Source organism: Colossoma macropomum, unplaced genomic scaffold (assembly GCF_904425465.1).
Source record: "Colossoma macropomum unplaced genomic scaffold, Colossoma_macropomum, whole genome shotgun sequence".
NCBI classification, from domain to species: domain Eukaryota; kingdom Metazoa; phylum Chordata; class Actinopteri; order Characiformes; family Serrasalmidae; genus Colossoma; species Colossoma macropomum.
In genome coordinates this window covers 10,187,145-10,207,706 of record NW_023494787.1, presented here as the reverse complement: position 1 = coordinate 10,207,706, position 20,562 = coordinate 10,187,145, and the positions used below count along the sequence as shown (strand labels likewise).

Here is a 20,562-nt window from a genome sequence, read left to right as displayed (position 1 = left end):
TAGATTTAAATACCATATAGTACATTCACAGGAGTTTGTAGATTACTTAGTCAACATTTCATGTGTTTTGGAAAAAAAAGAAGTTATTAAATGATAAAAATACACTGCAAGTCTGTTTATAGTAATTCCTTGTCAAGTTACTGTCTCAAACTTTGATCACTACTTTTGAACTTTATTACATTTTATTATAAAGATGCACTGTGTAAGATTTTTTGTAGTTAAAATTGAAAGAAGTAGCATTACTGAGTCAGGAGACTACAATCACGCTAAAATATGGTGTGTGTGCGCTGCTATGAGTCAACTTTTAAAGCCTGAAATATTAATTTTAAAGTCTATTGTAGCTTTTCAGACCATGTCATACGTCTTTACCTGTTAACTTCATATGCACAGGCTCAAAAAGAAGCTCTTGCTCGATGTTTAGATGTCAAATGCAAAATCAACATTATACTGATGTTAGTATGATAAAAAATAGTAGATAATTCACTTACATCCTCAGAAACACGTCCTTCACCAAGTTCTTTTTGAATACTATTTCAATTGTCACACATTCATCAGATTCATCCCCTGGGGGAAGGTCTCCAAAACATTACTATTGTTACAAAGTGTTTGGCCGCATGTTAGATGCAATTACATATTTCCACCAGAGAGGTCTCCAAATCCCCACGTATTACACAGTGCAGCTTTAGATTTACTTTTATTTTATTCTAAGCTTTATTCCCAGCTTTCTGGGTCCATTGCATAATCAGCAACAGCTCTCATATGTCTTGCTTTGTTTTTGTTTTACTGCTTCCCAGCTTCGTACTAATTATTTGAAACCTGTGAAGTTGGACAGGACAAGGGTAACGCAATAAGACACAGAATAGGTATTTAGTCAAAGCAGGTAACCAGAAGGGTTAATAGCAAGATTAAAGAGCAAAAGATAACAGTAAACGAGCAAACCCAAACGTGCGATACGTGCGACCTTTTCAGTCAAAAATGGCATCAGCCTTGCACATCAATATAGAATCATTTTACACATTTATGATAATTTTATACATTTATCTGCAACCAAGTTGCTTTTATATCATGGAAATCATTGATTCTAGACTTTTGAATGGTAGTTTATGCAGGTGTATGTACTTTGATGAAATGTTTGTAACTAGTACTAAATATGCAATATGTAAATATGTAGTGAGAATATAGTTTTATAGAATGTGTGTGAAACTAATGGTAAAATTTGTATGAATATATGTGCATTTTGTGATCTTTTGGTGGAGGAAGTAATTTTTTAAGGTTGGACAACAGTCCAGAATCAGCCAGCGATCAGCAAGTCTACTGCGTGCTGAAGCTAAAGAGAGAGATACAAAGAAAGGAAGGAAAGAAAAGGAGCAGGCAAGGTGAACGCTATCTGATGTGTGAGATGGGGAAGGAGCACACAAGGTGGCGGTGTGAGTGTTATCTGAGGTTTGTGAGATGGAGAGCTAGGTGTGTGTGTGAGAGAGAGATCACAAGGTGGCAGTGGTGTGTGTGAGAAGAAGAAAGTGCAGGGTGGTAGTATGAATGCTGCTGAGTGTGTGTCGTGTATGTGTGGAAAGACATTTGATGTGAAGTGCTTTGATTTAGAGAAATGTCAGAATTGTTCACAGTGGTGGTGACAGGAACCGGACATCTGAAGAGTACAATGCCTCTAAAGGCTCCCTCACAGAAAGCTGTTACATGAAGTGCTTATAAATTTATTGCCTAATGGCTGAGACATTGTTTTATGATAGTTTTGCAATAATCGTTTGGCCTGAAATGCATTTTTAAAATGCAGGGTGTTGTAAAGTCAAAGAGTACCCAAAGAAACCTGTATTTTTTCAGATGTAACACTATTATACACTTTTACCACCATTATCAAAATTACATATAAAAACCCAGGAGACATTTGTAGGTTAACTGGTCTTTTGAAAGGTATATCGAATTTTTGCATTGTAGACATTGCAATCACTATCCAATCCCTATCCTAGTTTCTGTCCCCACCACTGTAAAGAGGTTCAAGCAGCCAATCAGAATTTTTTGTTTATATCTCAATGACTAAATTATGCTGAAATTTTGAAAAATTGCTGAATTTCCCCTTTAAAGGGGAATTCTTCACTGCTTTCAAACTTTCTACAAAATTCAGTGGTTGAGATGTAAAAAATGTCATTCAGATTGGTTTGATATGAATTGTGAAACTTACCAATTCAGGTTTCTTTACTGTGGTGATGATGGGAACCCGGGGTTGCACTATAGCCATTTTGTTTACTCTCAAAATCACCAGTAAATCTACATGTGTCTTCTGAGATGTTATATGTAATGCTGATAGTAGTAGAATAGTGGTAAATTCTCTTATTATGATTATGATCTACCTGAAAGGTTTGTCAGTTAAATTAAATTAAATTTAATTGGATCAATTTTATAGTTTTCCTACAATGATGAGAATGAGACAAAACATTGTAAAGCAGGGGTGCACAACTGCAGTCCTGGAGGCCCAGTGTCCAGCAAAGTTTAGAGGTATCCCTACTCAAACATGCTCACTAAAGCTGGCAATGTGTTTGAGTTGGTAAATGACCAAACTGTGCTGGCCACTGGCTCTCCAGGACCAGAGTTGTACACCCCTGTTGTAAAGACACCCTATGAAATGCTCATTTTGTTATATGGCTTTTTAACAAAACAATAAAAATGAATCAAACTCTGTATATCTTTTTATTCAGTGTATTTAATTCCATTAACAGACATTTCATTTTTTAATACAATTTCGATTTTGCTTCAGTCAAATATATAATAATACATTATACATGCTCTGTTTTCAGTGTTAACAGATGTTACTGAAATATATCATAAGATAATTAGTTTTAAGGATTTGTTCATTTATCTAGTCCAGATAATAACCCAGCTAAGCTAAAGCACCAAACAACCCCAACAACTAGCATCACTCGACTAGGCTTGCTTAATTGGCTTCTGAAACAGTATGACATATAGTGGCATAAACCACGTAAGCAAGTCCATAGGAGATTACTTAACATGGTTTGAGATGAGTGTGATTATTTAGGCATGCAGTTTGCGCTATGCTAACTGGTTTACATTAGTTTCCATTACTTGTTAGCTACATTAGCCCCGTAGCTCCAGTGCAAAACTAAAGAAGAAAAAGCTTTAGACACCAAACATGTCCTGACTGATAAAGGGAAAACTAGTGTTCACATATAATCTTACATTACTTTTAGCTACATTAGCCTTATAGCTCTTGGAGCAAAACCAAAGTAGCAGACTATCACTTTAAGCATCACATAATAATAGGCCAATTCTTTTGCTCAAAGATGTGTGGCATGCAGCAACATGTAATAAGGCCATACACACACACATCTTGTATATTGTGTAAGACATTAATGGAGATTAACTATCAATCTACAAAACTCCCTTTTGAAAATCTTCGAGCCGTCTAGCGATGACTCATCTCCCAATGTCATGGAGGCTGACTTCGCTGCATAGCCGGGGCTGTTGAACTCGTTCTGTGAGGCCCTGCCCTGGCTGGATACAGGGACGGAAATTCAGGGTGCAGGAATGTTGTTGTGTTAGTCTTAGATTTTTTTCTTCTTGTCCTTTTTGTCCTAATAAAGACCTTGTGAAGCAGCAGGAGCCGTGCAGCTTGTCTCTGTCTCTTGGGGGATGAAGTGCTCCGAATTTGTGGGCCGCTGCTTCGGCTTTTTCGTTCTGGCCATTTTCTTCGACGTGGCCGGACTCATCCTCTTTCTCTTGGGCATATTTGCTCCTCTAAGCTTCTGGGACTTCTTCGTCCTCTCTGGTCCAATCATCATCTTCCTCAGCCTGGTGTTCTGGATATTCTGGTATCTGGGTAACCTCACTGTGCCGTACCAGCAGCTGCTGCCCAAATGAGTCACCCAAACAACCTCATGTGGAGAAAGGAAGGTGGTGAAGACTGGGATGGAGCCTGGGACTTGCAGAACAAGCCTGAAGAAACCAAAAGGACTAAAGAATATGTTAGTGGCCCTAAAGGGCCCCAGCCCTCAGGTTTATCGCCATGAAATGCGTGAGCCAAGGTGAGTTTATCAAAACAAAATCAAATTTACACAGTTTCCCCCTCCAAATCAGCCAAGACATATTTCTTTAGTTCTTTAATTTTGCTTTGGAGATTTTGTGATATGAAATGGTTCACTGTAGTGAAACTTACCAAATTGGATTCCTCCGCAGTGGTGGAGGCAAAAATCACAAGGCACAAGGTCTACAACACAGATTTAGTTATTTTATTTAGTATACAAAACCACCAGTGAAATTACATTTGCCTTCTGAGTTTTATATGTAACGTTGCTACTGTTAAAATAGTGGTATTTTACCTCAAAATGCCCTGCATGTAACTCTCTGCCATTGAAAAAATATGTTTTAGGCCAAAACCTTATCTCAGTAGTATCATAAATAAGGTCACAGGCATCAGGCAACATATTTGTAACCATTTCATGTAGTAACTTTGTGTGATGTAGCTTTTAGAAGCATTAAACACTTCACATGTCTGGTTCCCGTCACCACCACTGTGAACAGTTCTTCTGACTGAGGAAGTTTCTCCAGAATGGAGTGTTTCATGTTGAACCATTTTGAATGACTTCTTACATCTTAACCATTTCATTACGTGATTAAAACTGAATATATAAAAAAATGCTGTAATTCCTCTGTAAAGTCAACCTGAAATTAAATGACTTTGTTAGTTTATATCTCTGCTCATACTAGGCGTGATTCATCATATCATCTCAATTAAATGACAGATTTTTCACTTTCTCATCATCTTTGCTTTAAGTGTAGTGAATTTTACATGCCTTGAAAACTTTCTCTGAGTTTTGATTACGTCACTGTGCACCAGCAGGTGGGAAAAATTATTAACCAATAACACCATGTTTCATCTCCCACTCCCACCATCTCCACATATTACTGAGTGAAAATGCTCAGCTAGCTCAGAGACCCTCCCTGGTACATTTCATTTGGAAATAGGTGCTGTGATTTTCAGTTCATGCTGACTTCAACAATTTGACATGGTATGTTATGCCTTTGGCAGGCAGTTTGCATAATGCTAACTGCTTTACATTAGGTTCCATTACTCATTAGCTACATTAGCTTTATAGCTCCAGTGCAAAACTAAAGAAGCAAACTTCAGACGACAAACATGTCTTGACTGATCATTTGGATTGAGAGGAAACTAGTGTGAACTTAGTTTACACTAGTAGCTTTAACCAATTACGACGTGCATTTAGTAATTACTAAATATGCCACATTGAAGATTGTTATTGAGAAAAATGAGGTCCTTAATATTTTGGGGTCTTCACACGTATGTTTCTTTGTTTAGGTAACAGGTTCTGACGCCACCTCAGGACTCATCAACTCTGCGCAAGGACTTGGGATACACCTTGAGCAGTGGTGCCTAATCCAGGTCCTGGAGATCTACCAACCTGCAGAGTTTAGCTCCAAGCACATCTAACACACCTGATCCAAAGGTGTGAAGGTCTTCAGGTGCATATGAATATTAAAGCCAGGTGTGTTGGATCTGAACTTTCCAGGGTGGTAGATCTCCAAGACCCCCCGTTGGGCACCCCTGACCTAAAGACTCTCTAGGGTGTTTGTTGGGAAATTGAAACAAAACCCTGCTGGTGATTAAGCTACTGTTGTTACTACTGTAAATATGACCAGCACTTTATGCTCATAATTGGAGTTTTGTGTGATTAAACTTGTACACGTGAAAACCTGAAGAACTAAAACAAGCCTGTAAATATGACCAATAAATCTAGCTTTCATGCATAGGAACTATTAACGTAAATTAGAAGTGACCATTAGTTTATTCTAATAAACTGACTGGAAGAAAGATTTTGCACATTTTGTAAGTCACTCTGAATAAAAGCAATCTTTCAAATGTAAAAATGAGTTGTGATTGTTCACTTACGTCAGAGTAAGTTTGTGAATGATGTTCAGATTCCATTGTAAACTTGCCAGACTGGATGTTCCAGTATGTATTTAAATCCACTGAACTCGCATACTGTGAATGACTCATGGATTTGTACTGCACCACTGACAGTCATTACTAGATTGGAAGGCAGACATGATGGTGTGGAAAAAGATGGTTATTATATAATTGTATTATTATTTATGATTTAGAGCATATCTTAAATACAAGCCTACTACTGTTAGCGAAAAAAACAAAATGGTCTTAATCTTTACCACTGACCACCAATCAAGACCTTCTTTATTTTATATATGTGGGTGAGCGTCTCTCATACCGTATCACTTTCCTCTCTCTCTTCTTCCTTTCTCTCTCATAGTATCTCTCTTTCCCTCTCTCTCTTACTGCATATCTCTCTATGTATATCTTTTTCATTCTCCCACCATGTCTTTCTCTCTTACAGTATCTCTCTTTTTTGTTTTTTTCTTAATGCTTTCTTTCTGTCCTGCCTACAGTATCTCTGTTTCTTTTCTTTCTCTTATTATATATCTCTCTATATATACACCTCTTTCTTTCTTCTACTCTATCTCTCTTATTCTCTCGCTCTCTATCTACAGTGAGGTAAAAAGTTAATTGCCCCCTTTTAAACATAAAATGCTGATTTTAAATGATGATTTCATTTATTGAAGGAAAAATTCAGTTCAGCCCCAGCTGGCCCTATGTGAAAAAGTAATTGCCCCCTTAGCTACATAATCAACCAGTTAACCAAATTCATTTGACTTTTGGGTTCAGTTTCACTAGCCACACCCAGGCATGATTACTGACAGACCTGCTAAATCTAAACATCACTTAAATAGATCCTGTCTGGCAATGTGAAGCAGACTAGAGGGTCTCAAAAAGCAGCACATGATGCCAAGTTCTAAAGAAATTCAAATACAAATGCTAAACAAAGTCATTGACATCTACCAGGCTGGAAAGGGTTACAAAGCCATTGCTAAGTCTCTGGGACTCCAGTGCACCACAATTAAAGCCATTATACACAAATGGAGAAATCTTGGAACAGTTTTAAACTATTCCAGGAGGGGCTGGCCTACCAAAATTTCACCAAGAGTGCATCAACAACTCATCCGGGAGGTCATGAAAGAACACAGACAAACATCTAAAGAGCTACAGGCCTCACTTGCCTCAGTTAAGGTCAATGTACATGATTCCACAATAAGAAAGACACTGGGCAAAGATGACATCCATGGGAGAGCTGCAAGACGCAAAGCACTGACCAAAAATAACACAAAGACTCCTCTTGCATTTGCCAAAAAACGTCTAGATAACTTTCAAGACTTTTGGGATAATATTCTGCGGACTGATGAGTCAAAGATGGATCTATCTGGAATACATGGGACCCATTACATCTGGCATAAAGTTAACACTGCATTCCACCATAAGAGCATCATACCAACGGTCAAACATGGTGGTGGTAGTGTGATGGTCTGGGACTGCTTTGCTTCTGCAGGACGTGGATGACTTGTCATAATTGATGGAACCATGAATTCGGCTTCCTATCAGAAAATCCTGAAGGTGAATGTCCGCCTGTCAGTTTGTGACCTGAAGCTTAAGCCCAGTTGTTTTATGCAGCAGGACAATGATCCAAAGCACATACGCAAGTCCACCTCAGAATGGCTCAAAAGAAACAAAAGTAAGGTTTTGAAGTGGCCGAGTCAAAGTCCTGACTTGAATGCCATTGAGATGCTGTGGCAAGACATTAAATGGGCAGTTCATGCGGGAAAACCCTTCAATGTAGCTGAATTAAAATAATTCAGCAAAGAAGAGGGGGCTACACCTGCTGCCAAGGGTGGCAAAACCAGTTAGTATGTCTGTCTATCTATCTATCGGTATCTCTTTATCTCTGTCTCTATCTTTCTCTTATTGTGTCTCTCAGACACCTTTCTTTCTTCTACTTTGTCTTTCTTCTCTCTTTTTCTCTCTTACTGTATCTTTCTATTTCTCTACTGTATCTCACTCTGTACCTCTCTCTTTCTCTTTCCTACTCCATCTGTCTTTCCCCTATTGTATCCATTTCTTTCTACCCCTTTTTTCTTTGTATCTTTCTATCTCACTGTATCTCTGTATAACTCTGTTTATCTCTCACTCTATTTATATCTGTTACTATCTCTCTCCTACCATACCTCTGTACTTCTGTCTCTCCCTATCTTTCTTTTTCTACCTCATTCATTTCAATTGTCTCAATCTGAGTGTATCTGTCTCTCTCTCTCACTGTATTCCTCTCTTTATCTTTAACTGTATCTTTCTTACTGTGTCTCCCTCTTTTTTGCTTACTTTATCTCTCTGTGTACATCTTTTCATTTTTCTTTGTCTTGCTTACTGTCTTTTTCTCTTGCTATCTTATTGTCTCTTCCTTTCTGAGTAGCTGTCATTGTTTTTCCATCTCTTTTTCTGTCAATTAAAACTGTATTTCTCTCTCTCTCTCTCTCTCTCTCTCTCTCTCTCTCTCCCCTCCCCTCATTCTCGTTCTGCCTTGCTCACTTACACTTCCCCTCTAAAATGTAAAAAACAAGGAACACATGCTGAATTAGCTGTTTTGTACTCAGCAAAGCAACCTGCTCACACCATCTAAACACGGCGAATTCAGTTCAATTCAACACCAACTGAATCAACCACTTTCCTATTACACTCAATTCAAGTTCACAGGCTGTAGGATTGGGAAACTAACATTGAGGTATTCCCATGCAAAATATGTGAGCTGCAGTCCAAGCCATCAACACCATGTTTTCCTGAACAGGCCGTTAAAAACATTTCAGGACCTGAGTAATAATCCTGTAGAAAGCCATAATGTTCCTCTCGGGTCCAGCGTCCACCATGAGTTCAGACAGGCTTTCAGAAAAGACCACTAAAAGCTTTCTGATGCAATTATGCGGCAGCCATTCTGGAGTGTCAGATATTGATTTCTAAACTCTAACTTTTAATAACTGAACACTCTGCAGGCTGGATAGGTTTCTCCATAATGAAGATCATGGAATCAGGCAGAAAAGTGGAAGACTTAAAGTAAACCTAAAGCTTCACTATCAGAAATGCCAAAGTACAATTTTGCCATTACATTGTAAGATGTTTTCTCATACAGGCACGTGTTTGCGTGCGTGTTATAGTGCTTGTATAAAAAGTATTTCCACATAGCCCTTGTAAGACCTGCCCATCGTCCAGGTCACTTCAGGGTCATGAATGTAAAAACAGTGCAACAGCGCTCCCTAGTGTTCTCTAGTGCCATACAACTCTCTCTCTCCCTTTCTCTCTCTCTCTCTCTCTCCGATCAGGCATAACATTATGATCCTTGTTTCTATGCTCATTGTCGATTTTATCAGCTCCACTTACTATATAGGTGCACTTTGTAGTTTTACAATTACGGACTGTAGTCCATCTGTTTCTCTGCATACTTTGTTAGCCCCCTTTTACCCTGTTCTTCAGTGGTCAGGACCCCCATGGACACTGATGTGGTGGTGGTGCGTTAGTGTGTGTTGCGCTGGTCTGAGTGGATGAGACACAGCAGTGCTGCTGGAGTTTTTAAACAGCTCAATGTCACTGCTGGACTGAGAATAGTCCACCAACCAAAAATATCCAGCCAACAGCATCCTGTGGGCAGCGTCCTTTGACCACTGATGAGGGACTAGAGGATGACCAACACAAACTGTGCAGCAACAGATGAGCTATCGTCTCGTCCACCATGTCAGTGTTACTGCAGTGCTGAGAATGATCCACCACCCAAATAGTACCTGCTCTGTGAGGGTCCATGGGGGTCCTGACCACTGAAAAACAGGGTAAAAGGGGGCTAACAAAGTATGCAGAGAAACAGATGGACTACAGTCTGTAATTGTAGAACTACAAAGTGCACCTATATAGTAAGTGGAGCTAATAAAATGGACAATGAGCGTAGAAACAACATAACATAATGTTATGCCTGATCTGTGTATATATACACCGGATGTGTATATATTAGATTAGAGTAGATTAGATTTCATTTTATTGTCATTGTGCAGAGTACAGGTACAGAGCCAACGAAATGCAGCTAGCATCTAACCAGAAGTGCAAAATATGGTATTATTTACATATAAAGCGCAGAAGGACGGTATATAGTGGTAAAAAAATATAGATAATATAATATAATATAATATAAATATATATAGAGTGAGTGGAGAGCGTACACTGAGGTAGTATGTCCTGTGAGAGCAGCATACATACATATACATACATCATCTAAACCGCTTATCCTTCTGGGTCGCGGTCAGGTGCTGGAGCCTATCCCAGCTGTCACTGGGCGGAAGGCAGGATACACCCTTGACAGGTCACCAGTCCATCACCGGGCAGACAGACAGACATACACATTCACACACACACTCACACCTAGGGGCAATTTTAGCATGTCCAATTGGCCTGACTCATGTTTTTGGACTGTGGGAGGAAACCGGAGTACCCGGAGGAAACCCACGCAGACACGGGGAGAACATGCAGACTCCACACAGAATGATAAGTATGCAGAGTACACTTGTATAGTAATTGTTGGTGCATACATGAATAGTGCAATAATACTAAGATATATACTATATATATATATATATATATATATATGCATACAGTAAATGTCTGAATGTTCCTTTTCTTCTCAAATCGGGGGTATAAATACTTACATTAATACTTATATACACTTAATTATCAATATAAGTGTGTATACGTATTAATTGTTATATACACTTATAAATGCACTTTTTGCTTTAGTAAATTATGTAATCATGTAATAACATAAAACTGTGACAAATATGCAAAAATGGAGGAGATCAAGATGAGGCTCAAATACTTTTTTATAGCACTCTATTTAAAGTGAATTTGAAGGGGAGGCATGGGGATGTCATTACATAGATAGATAGATAGATAGATAGATAGATAGATAAATAGATAGACAGACAGACAGACAGACAGATAGAATAAATCCGTTTTAAAACAGCCTCCCCTTCTTTGCATCTCTTCCTCATTTAATTTATATCACTATTACACTGTATTTTAATTGTCAGTTTTTCAGATTTACACATCCAATTTCTTGCGATGTATCTTTACTCCAAACTAAGTCTCCACTCCGCACCACGCTGTTTGAACTCACCATCCCCCTTATTTTTTTCCCCAGTTCGACCACTGCTTACATATAGTAGCCCATTTTCTGCATAACGTGTCAATCGCACCTAGAACAGCAAAGAAAGTGGTTTCACGCTTTTGATGCCACCAAAGCGGCTGAAAAACTTTCTTCATGCTGCCAATAACCTCATACTAACTGATCTTTTGTCATGCGGTGTGAACACTTGCGTGCGATCGCCTGCAAACCCCCATCCAAAACACTTCCCCCCTCCGACCCCCACAACCATATCAACAACCTCAACCCCCCAACCCCACGCGCGCTCCTCTCTGTTTACAAACACCCGGGGCGTGGCATCAGCCCGGATGACGTCACCGGTAAAGAAGCACATGTTCAATCTGAATGGAGCCCATAACTCGATTCTGAGCCACTACCAAGAAAATCTGCCTTAAACAGCGAGGAATGAAGAGCTGTAACTGATATGATTCACCAACTACGCCGAATCGTGTTCGAAGCGCGTCTCTCGAGCACATATGAACATTTTCTTCACCTCGCCAAAACACGTTCACCGGCGCTGGGGATTGTGGGTACCGAAGGTATGCGCTCCAGCTGCTGCAGAGGCAGGCGCCGCGAAAACACGGAGTGGAGTTTCTGGAAGATGATAGACTCTAGAGACGAATCAAACTCATCCACTAGAAATAATATTGATTTTTAGACTATATTTTAAAGCTGGAGATGCGGGAATCGGCCCTGAAAAATTATCGTCCACATTTTTGGCATTAAACTCAGAACTGAAGTAGGGAAAGACAAACCAGAGCTAGAGGTTATTTACATGTGCTTGCTCAAAATGCAAAACGTCTTAAAAGTGAGCACAGCAAACTTAAACCACACTGGAACAAAAGTGTCCTGGCTTCAATGAAATAATGACTCAAGAAAAGTAAATGTATTTATGTAAACAAAAGCAAACCACTTCAATTGCTGAAACCAACAGAACAGAATTTAAACTAACAGAAAGAAATTAAACCCACTTTATGGTAAAGTGTTCATGTTACCATTATCTTTATCATTATCATATCATTTTTATTTGACATATAGTGGGTTAGTGTGACTTTTTATGTTTTGGTGGGGACTTATTTCTTGATCTTCTCCTTATTATTAATATGAATTGTATTATTAATTAGTGCATGCATATCAATGTTTGCATATCAAATGAAGTGTATTTTAAGCAGTGCATTAGTTGGAAATGTGAAAACAACGTCACGCCCCAGTTTCCTAATCATGTAAATATAACTTTGTAGTTGAGTAGAAGTCGAAGTATTATCGTTTGAAAATTACAATAAATAATTTTAATTTAAACGTATGGAACTAAATAATTACGACGGGTTATATTCCCTTTCTAAAGTCAATTCACTGCCGTGACTTGGCATAAATCCGAATCCCGGATTTTTTTTAAACTCCTATTCCATGTTTTATCTGCACCCCACACACATGCGTGTTGATGTACAGGGCAACCGACCTTCAAACCATCGCGAAACCGCCCCTGTCGCTCGTCCCATTGGTGCCCGTCGAATGACCGCATTAGGACTTTGTCAGCTGATTGGGTAGCGGGGACGCCAGTCACGCAGATCCCGCCCCTTCCCGTCGTCTGATTGGCTGCTGCTCGTTCCCTTTCTCTCTGTAGCGCGGCGGTGGGTCGAGCCGCTGTGTGCGTGTGGAACGTTAAGCGGTCATTATTTCAAAATTTTGTCCGTTACAATTTGAATGTATTTTTCAGAAAAATTCCACCGTTAAAAACGAACGAAAAGGTCGGCCGTTAAAACCCGTCATTCCACGTTCGAAGCGCTTCGAAAGGACAGTCACGCGCCGCCCGAGTCCCGTTGGTTAACATGGCGGTGGTTAGCGGGTTGTCCGGGCCGGCGGTGGCCCGGCTCGAGGGCCGCGAGTTCGAATACCTGATGAAGAAGCGGTCGGTGACCATCGGTCGGAACTCGTCGCAGGGCTCCGTGGACGTGAGCATGGGACACTCCAGCTTCATCTCGCGGCGGCACCTCGAGATCTTCGCGGCGGGCGAGGACTCCGGCGGCGGCGGAGGAGGGGATTTCTACCTGCGCTGCCTCGGCAAAAACGGGGTGTTCGTGGACGGCGTGTTTCTGAGGCGAGGCGCTCCCCCACTGCAGCTACCGCGGATGTAAGTGTTGTTCGGTTTTCTTTATTTGTTTGTTTGTCTGTTTGTTTTGGAGCTCCGTGGAGCACGTGCTGCAGCTCACGCGGACGCCATGCAGGGTGTTTGTTTCTGCAGCCTACAGTATGAGTTTCACTTTTAAGATTCGTTTTAAACCAGTTTAACTTGTTTACGGCTAGATAAACGTATATAATGTTTAGACCCCCACCAAGACAGCAGCGTAACGTTAGCAGTTTGAAGCATGTAAACATCGCCTGAATGCCTTGGCTAGCTAGGAAGCTAACGCTGCGGTTCGGTTACAGTACAGAGTGAGCCAAACAAGTCGAAACATTCGTGAGGAGGAAAACGTTTTGTGTGTCATTTGTAATCATGCAATTTCGTTTTTTATGCATAAATTGTCTCTCTTGAGCTTCCTGAGCTGGTGACCAACACGTCCCTACCGTTTTACACAGTGTAAACAATCTGGTTTGCTTTGCAGTGTTTGCTAACCAGCCATGTGAGTTCAGTCTTCAAACACTACTGTCTCACATATAAACAAAATATAGTATATAAACACAATGACACATACACGTTTAAACACAAAAACCGCCATCACACACGTGAAGTCAGAGTTTCTGGTTTGTATGTTCATGCACTGGTTGTTGTTGTAGCTATAACTGAAGATGGCTGAATTGTTAACCAGCATATGTTGCACTGTTACTTTGACCTCTGACCCCTCGTTGCTGGTTAAATTAAGGCTGTTCCTTCTCTGGTCTGTTCCTGTTTACTGCTTGTGTATCTGACACGTTATCCAAGCCACTTATACATGAGCCGAATTACTCAATAATACTACTAATAATAAACAGCCCCTAACCTGCAGTGAGCTTGCAAAACAAATCTTGAACCATGAAACCACAGATCGCTATCCTTGCTTTTCAGCACAGTGATGCAGTCTTTTAGCATAACATTCACTATTCACTGGGGTAAGATGTGAATTCACTGGATACTGTATCTCACTGAAAGCTTTTTCTAGGTTGGCTGGCTTCTTTCATAGTACTGTTACGATCCTGGCGCTAGTCAGATCACTTGGGGAAGGTGAAATGCAAAGGTGCACACATGGTTTTTGTGCCTCGCTTGGTTTTGAGAAACGTGAGGACGACAAAGGTCAGTCTGACAGAATAAATAAACGAGGCTGTTTTCAGACAGTCTCAAGGCCTCTGAAAACTGCAAGTGAAAACAGCAGCAGGGTCATGGACATCATATCCTGTTCAAATCCATCATGTTCTTACCTGCCCTGGTAAGATTAGTTACATCTTGTCTCCCCAGCTTGTTGAGATACACTCTTAAATGACCAGTTTCTGGGGTCTGTTTGAACAAGAATAACTTATCTTCTTAGGTAATGGACAGGAAAGCATCATACGTAGTCATGCAGCTGTTTTTCTGATGTCGTGATGAACAGTGTTCGTGGCCGACTTAAAACTATAGTCTGACAGATTTAGCTGACATACAGATAAACTCTGGCTAACTGATTATATTACTAAGTATAATATAAGATAAAGCACTGTCAGAACTGGAGGCAAAAATCTGTTATGGTTACAGTATCAATTAAGTAACCAAAGAGCATTTAATCCTGAATTAGTCTGTCTCATCTTTTTGTTTGTATAGGTAGCCAAGGCCACTGGAGCTTCTGCAGCCATAGCTGCTGAGATCTTTAAATAGACTGGGTGAACTAAGGTGATAATCACAAATTGCAGTTAACTAATTTGTTTGTATAATTGAGTTTGGATGGTCTGTAAAGTCATGCTCTCCAGCCGTGGTATTGTCTGAAATTTTGCTCTTGGATTGCATAATTGTTATTGCAAGTTCTTTTTGTCACCCCCACCCTTTACACCAATCAACAGTCAACTCTTAGGCTGAGTTAGCTATGGTGCTCTGACTTAACTCATCACTTCCATGTTGGATAATAATTTTAAATTTCCTCTGGTCCAGTTGTTGCCTGAGCTTGCCTGTGCAGAGATCTGAAAAAAAATTCAAATTGCTTAAACCGTATGACTACAAAATCGGTTCAGTGTTAAATTCAGTGTTAAATTCAGTGTTTTGATCACATCGGACTACTCATTTTTCAGAACTGAAGAAAGTCCAAATTTGTTTGCGTTTGCTTCTCAGACTACCATTTAGAACCAGTAAAATTCATATGGCTACTAATTATGCAGAATGTCATCACTGTTGATGAGGTCTTTATTATACTAAACCTTAAAATACTTAATGACGTTGTTGAATGAGTTACTGTAGCTAAGGACAAAAATAATCTCACTGTCTTCTTTCTGTAGAGGTAAATGTCCCTTAAAAATACAGTGCACATTATTTTATACGCTGTAGTTGACTCAGGAACTTGTAGTGTTATTTCCTTTTGCACATACTGTTGAATGTCCACTTAAATGTGAGGTCACTTTGAGGTCCTCTGTAGTCAGGCTTTGTTTCAGTAGTTTTGAAGCTTATTGGTTATGTTAAACAGAAGTTCCTCCCAACTGCATGAGATAAGGCTACATGCCGTGAAAGGCAAACTGGGAAGTGGGTGTGGCAGAGGTGTCGTCCATTTGTCCCTTGGGGGTCTTTATCTTTGCTGGGGGCCCAATAAGCATTTCTTGCACACATGCTGACACAGAATTTAGAGAGGAAGTACAAGTGTCTGCTCTTAGCTGTGAATCATGAATGAAATATTTTTTCAGCAGCATGTACCATTAAAGTGCTCTCATTCTACATTCTTCTTGTATTTTTTCCCAGAGGTTCACTTGGGACTTTTCTGTGGTTTTAGGTACGAGAACAGCTGTATTTCAGGTTCATTTTACATGGCCATTTGCCAACCTCTTTAGCCCTTAGAATAAAAAGAGGCTGTTTTTGTTTTATCAGTGGTGTGCCTTTAGAACAGATGTATGCAAATGACCTCTGTCCTGGTTGGCTGCTCTGTGCCTCATTCAAAAACAGTCTAGGATAAAATATGCCATTACCTTCAGTGTGAGTTGGGCTGTGGTGTGTTGTATGTGTTTTGACACCACAAAAACAATGAATTTCACATGGGCATTATGGGTGTCATAATTATGTAACTGTAATTATTTGAGCTGATCGCAATTATACAACAGTTATATTTTCTGTTTTTTTGTCAATGAACAGAATGTATATTGAGTATGTTTTCATTCATTGGTTGATGTAAATAAATGTAAATAAAAGAGAGCAGAAAATGCATTTATTAAGCCATATCATGGCTGTTAGGAAAACAACAAAAATTCTAACTTTTGATTTACTATTACAAAACCCTTAGATGGCAGTGGTGAGTAATGTTTGTTTATTTGAGCTTGAGCTGTTTGTCATCAGTTGACATCAGTTTCAGTTACTAAGTATCGACAGCTCGGAAGCAAGATCGATAAAGAGCCAATCTGTGCTTAAATAGTTATATACGATGGGAAAAAAAAATTCAATTGTCAACCACTATTATATACATGGCAATTAATTGTCAACTAAAATTTCATGGTCATGACAGGCCTACATCAAACTCTGAATCCAAGACAGCGAGGACAACTTTGTTATCCATGGTGGGCACAGGCCTTTTGAAGAAATCGCCTTGCAGTGTTAAAACATTGTGTCTAATTCGTGAAAGATAGTTGAGGACCCAGAAGTTATACTTGCCTTAGAAAGAGCACCACTTTCTAATAACTTTTGCTTTTAATTTCTTTATACATTTACAGGGATGTGGGAGTTGATCCTACATCAGGTTTCTTGACTTTAGTCGTGTTAGTTTTTGTCGAAATAGCACAGATGGTGCACTGACCCATGAGGTTAATAACTTTGCTAATTGTTGATGTATTCAGACGATGTGTTTTTAAACACGAATAGTGACATTTTTGTTGCGGTGAGCCAGCATTTAAGCCAGTGTTTGGATTAATCTCAGCTTGGAAGACATGGCCATTAATCTTTAACATCAATGACAGCAAGTTAGTCAGTAGCAAGCCAGAAGAAGTGGGAATTGTTGGTGATTAACTTCTTTACAAAACCTACAGCCCTTACATTCCTGTGCACTTGGATTGTATGTTGTGTGTGTGTGTGTGGCTACAGAATGTATCTTTTCTGTGAGGCCAATCATCTTGATAACGTTTAACAAAACACAGCAGTATGGAATAGAGTCCTCTGAACAATCACAATGTATGTGTTCTATATGTATCGTTGTCAGTGGGTTTTTTTTTTTCTTCATGCATTGTGATGTGTGTAACAATCTTAGGATGTAGCAGTGTAGTTGCAGTAATGCTACTGTCCATATCGTACAACTTTGATGCAGAGCTTGTCTGTGGCCTAATCTCACTGCCTCAAATGATGGGGTTACAAATATTAAGCTCTCTGAACTGAGAAGAACTTGCTAGTAGTCTAGCTCTAGATTAAGCTTCTGTCTCTGAAGCTCTAACTGGCTTTTCAGACACGTATAAAGTCCAAACTTGGTCTGAGCATTTTCAGTAAGACTCTGTTTGACATACTGTGGGATATCATCCATTTGTCGTACTGTTGCCTTAAAAAAACATGTGCAGTCCAGAGCTGAAAACAGTACTAACAGCCATTTGGAAGCCTGAATTTTATTTGTACTTTTGTCCAGTTTTATAGATAACATCAGTAACACATTATGTTCTACAGTGTCAGAAACCACATAAGCAAGTCCATTTGAAATTAATGTCGTTTGAGGCAACTGTGTGATGGTTTAGACATGCACTTTGTATGTTTTTAAGCTCATTGCTACATTTTCCTTGTAGCTACAGTGCAAATCTATAGCAAACTTCAGAGAGCAAACATAGTCTTGGCTAATTGACTACATTTGTGGTAAGTGGGGAAACTGTGTAAATTAGATTTTTGGCTTTAGTTGGGAGTTGTGTGGGGGCGGGGGGGGGCAGCAGAGAAAAAATGCTGTGTAAACTATAGTTTAGGGTAGTCTTAGACCAGAGCTTTATGGTCTAGCCTAGCAGCGGAAGTCAAAATGTGGAAACGTGGGAAAGTGTACAGACAATCCACTCCACTCTCCGTCTCTTGGCAACTGTGCATTGCTGCTGCAAACCTGCTTTTTTTCCTCTCTCATTTTTAAAGCAGTGAGAGAGTGTGTATTGGCACAGTTCCTTGGCTGGAACTGGATGTGTACTGGATGAAGAAAGCCAAGCAGTAACAATAGCAGTGGAGTTGGAGCCTCCAGCGATCGAAGGAAAGCATAATTACCAGCATATGCTGAATGACCAGTGATTTAGTCAGTGTTTCCAGAATGACGAACCATTTGGCCAGTTGAAACACAACTTGAATATTTAGTTACGCTGATGTTTGCGTGACACAGATGTTGAAAGATTTATACAATCAGTTTTGCTGAGAATTATTTTTTCTAAGGAAAAACTCTAATCAATGTTTTTGAACTCTAGGGAGCTGGGAGGTGTTGACTGAGAGGTGTTGGTTATTATTGACTATGCACTGTAAATCATTATTGTTGTGATCAGATGTAATCTAATTTTGAATGCTGTCCTCTGTTCCCCACAACCAGGTAAATGAGTCTTGCTTGAGATTTCTTCAGTCCTCTATATTGCAACTGAAAGCGTTTTTGTTTTTTGTGTGTATTCAAAGGGGAATTTCACTGATTTTTATGCAACAATTTTGCCTCATTCAATCACTGACTTGGAGATAAATGCTTTCAAAATGGTTTGAAATGAAATGGATAATTGTAGAGAAACTTACTGACTCAGATTTGTTTATAGTAGTGGTGATAGAAACTGGGGATTGTGGTTTCTTCAATGCAAAAATAGCCCTTTTTATTTGCAATTCAAAACTGTCGATTTCCATGTATTAAAAAGTGTTTTAGGCCAAAACCTTAGTTCAAAACATTGGTAAAACAAAGTTACCTTTTCGTGCAATAGCTTTCTGTTATCTGCAGATGTCTGGTTCCTGTCTGCACTGCTGTGATCAGTATTGCCTCAGTAGGTTTAGGGACTGTGGGCCAATGCAGATATCCAATATTATTTACATAACTGCTGATACTGAGTAGGAATCAAGACTACACCTACCTGGATTAGCATTATGGGTAAATATACTGTTTATTTTCGGAGGGTTACCAATGCTGTAAAATGAATAAATACCAATATTTTAGTGCAGTAACCTAGCGACACCTAAACACTGGTTTTCTGTACGATAAATATTGATTTGAAACTTCTGTAAAGCCTAAAGATCTGTCCAATGCCAAATTTTATTTATTTAATCTTTTTTAGGCAAATGGATACAAATGAGGCCGATATCATTGCATCCCTACTTCTAAGAAAATGACCTGTTTGTGTTAATCTTGCTTTCGTCAGGCGCTGTAGTCTTGTTTATATATGCTGTTTTCTGACCAAAAAAAGCAAAATGAATGTTTGAAATTTTTTATAGCTTCAGTATTGAACATGTGTCAAATCATGGGGCAAAAATCAAATTGTATTGTGAGCTTTGCTGATTGTTACACCTCTAATCTTGATAAGAAAGGGGGTGTTTGTTTTGACGAGAAGTTCTTGTGTTGCTGAGAAAGAGTGAGTGTATGCGAGAGAGCCTGAACAAGGCTGTGTGTGTACACACTCATTTCAGTCACACACACACACACACACACCACCTACTGGGAAGAATGCAGCGTTTTGGAAGCCGAGCATTCCTTCGCTAAAAAGAGCCTCGTGGTTGCCAAGTCAGTGTGGTCACACAATGTCTGCTTTAAAAGTAGGTGAAGGCCGAGCCTCCCCCCAGAGCTGCAGTCACAATGTGTGTCTATAGCACTGAAAGTGGAGAGGCTAGAAATCAGAAACAAGCAACACGTAAGAAAAGTGTTTTCAGCCACTCATGACGGGCTGGGTGACATTTGCTTATTTTATGGGTGTGTCTTGATTTTTTGGTGCTTAAAAAGGGGCCCCTGTTTGGACTTGTTTGGAGTTATTCAGTCCAGGAGTGTTTTTTATTAGTTTTTTAAAAGCATGCACACACAAACAAAGGAGAGTCAAGTATTAATTTCAACCATTTCCTGAAATATTACCCCTTTCTTTAGTTAAAAAGACAGGACTGAGGACTGAGAGCAAAACTATCTCCTTTGTTTCTTTGTTTCTTTGTTTCTTTCTTTTTCTTTTCATCCCTGTATATGCCACAGTAATCTGGACTAACATGATTGATTTAAGTGGATGCTTTAAATAGATGTCCTGCATGCTTTTTCCCCCCAAATATGGTATTAATTCTCTTTCTCCTGCACTTAAAATCTTGGTTGACACCATGCGTTCTTTAAACCCACAAATGAAAGTGTATTTTTGTTTG

The 20,562-nt window shown here is 39.5% G+C and overlaps 1 protein-coding gene across 2 annotated transcripts in view; it reads left to right on the top strand.

Annotated features, from left to right (window-relative positions):
• Positions 1–12,720: 12,720 nt before the first annotated feature.
• Positions 12,721–20,562, top strand: part of LOC118805343 (forkhead box K2) — a 30,594-nt gene continuing 22,752 nt past the window's right edge. For both annotated transcript variants that reach the window (XM_036566072.1, XM_036566071.1), the window contains exon 1: positions 12,721–13,254. In XM_036566072.1, coding sequence (XP_036421965.1) covers positions 12,953–13,254 — 302 coding nt within the window. In that variant the 5' untranslated portion in view covers positions 12,721–12,952. The remainder of the gene's footprint in view (positions 13,255–20,562) is intronic.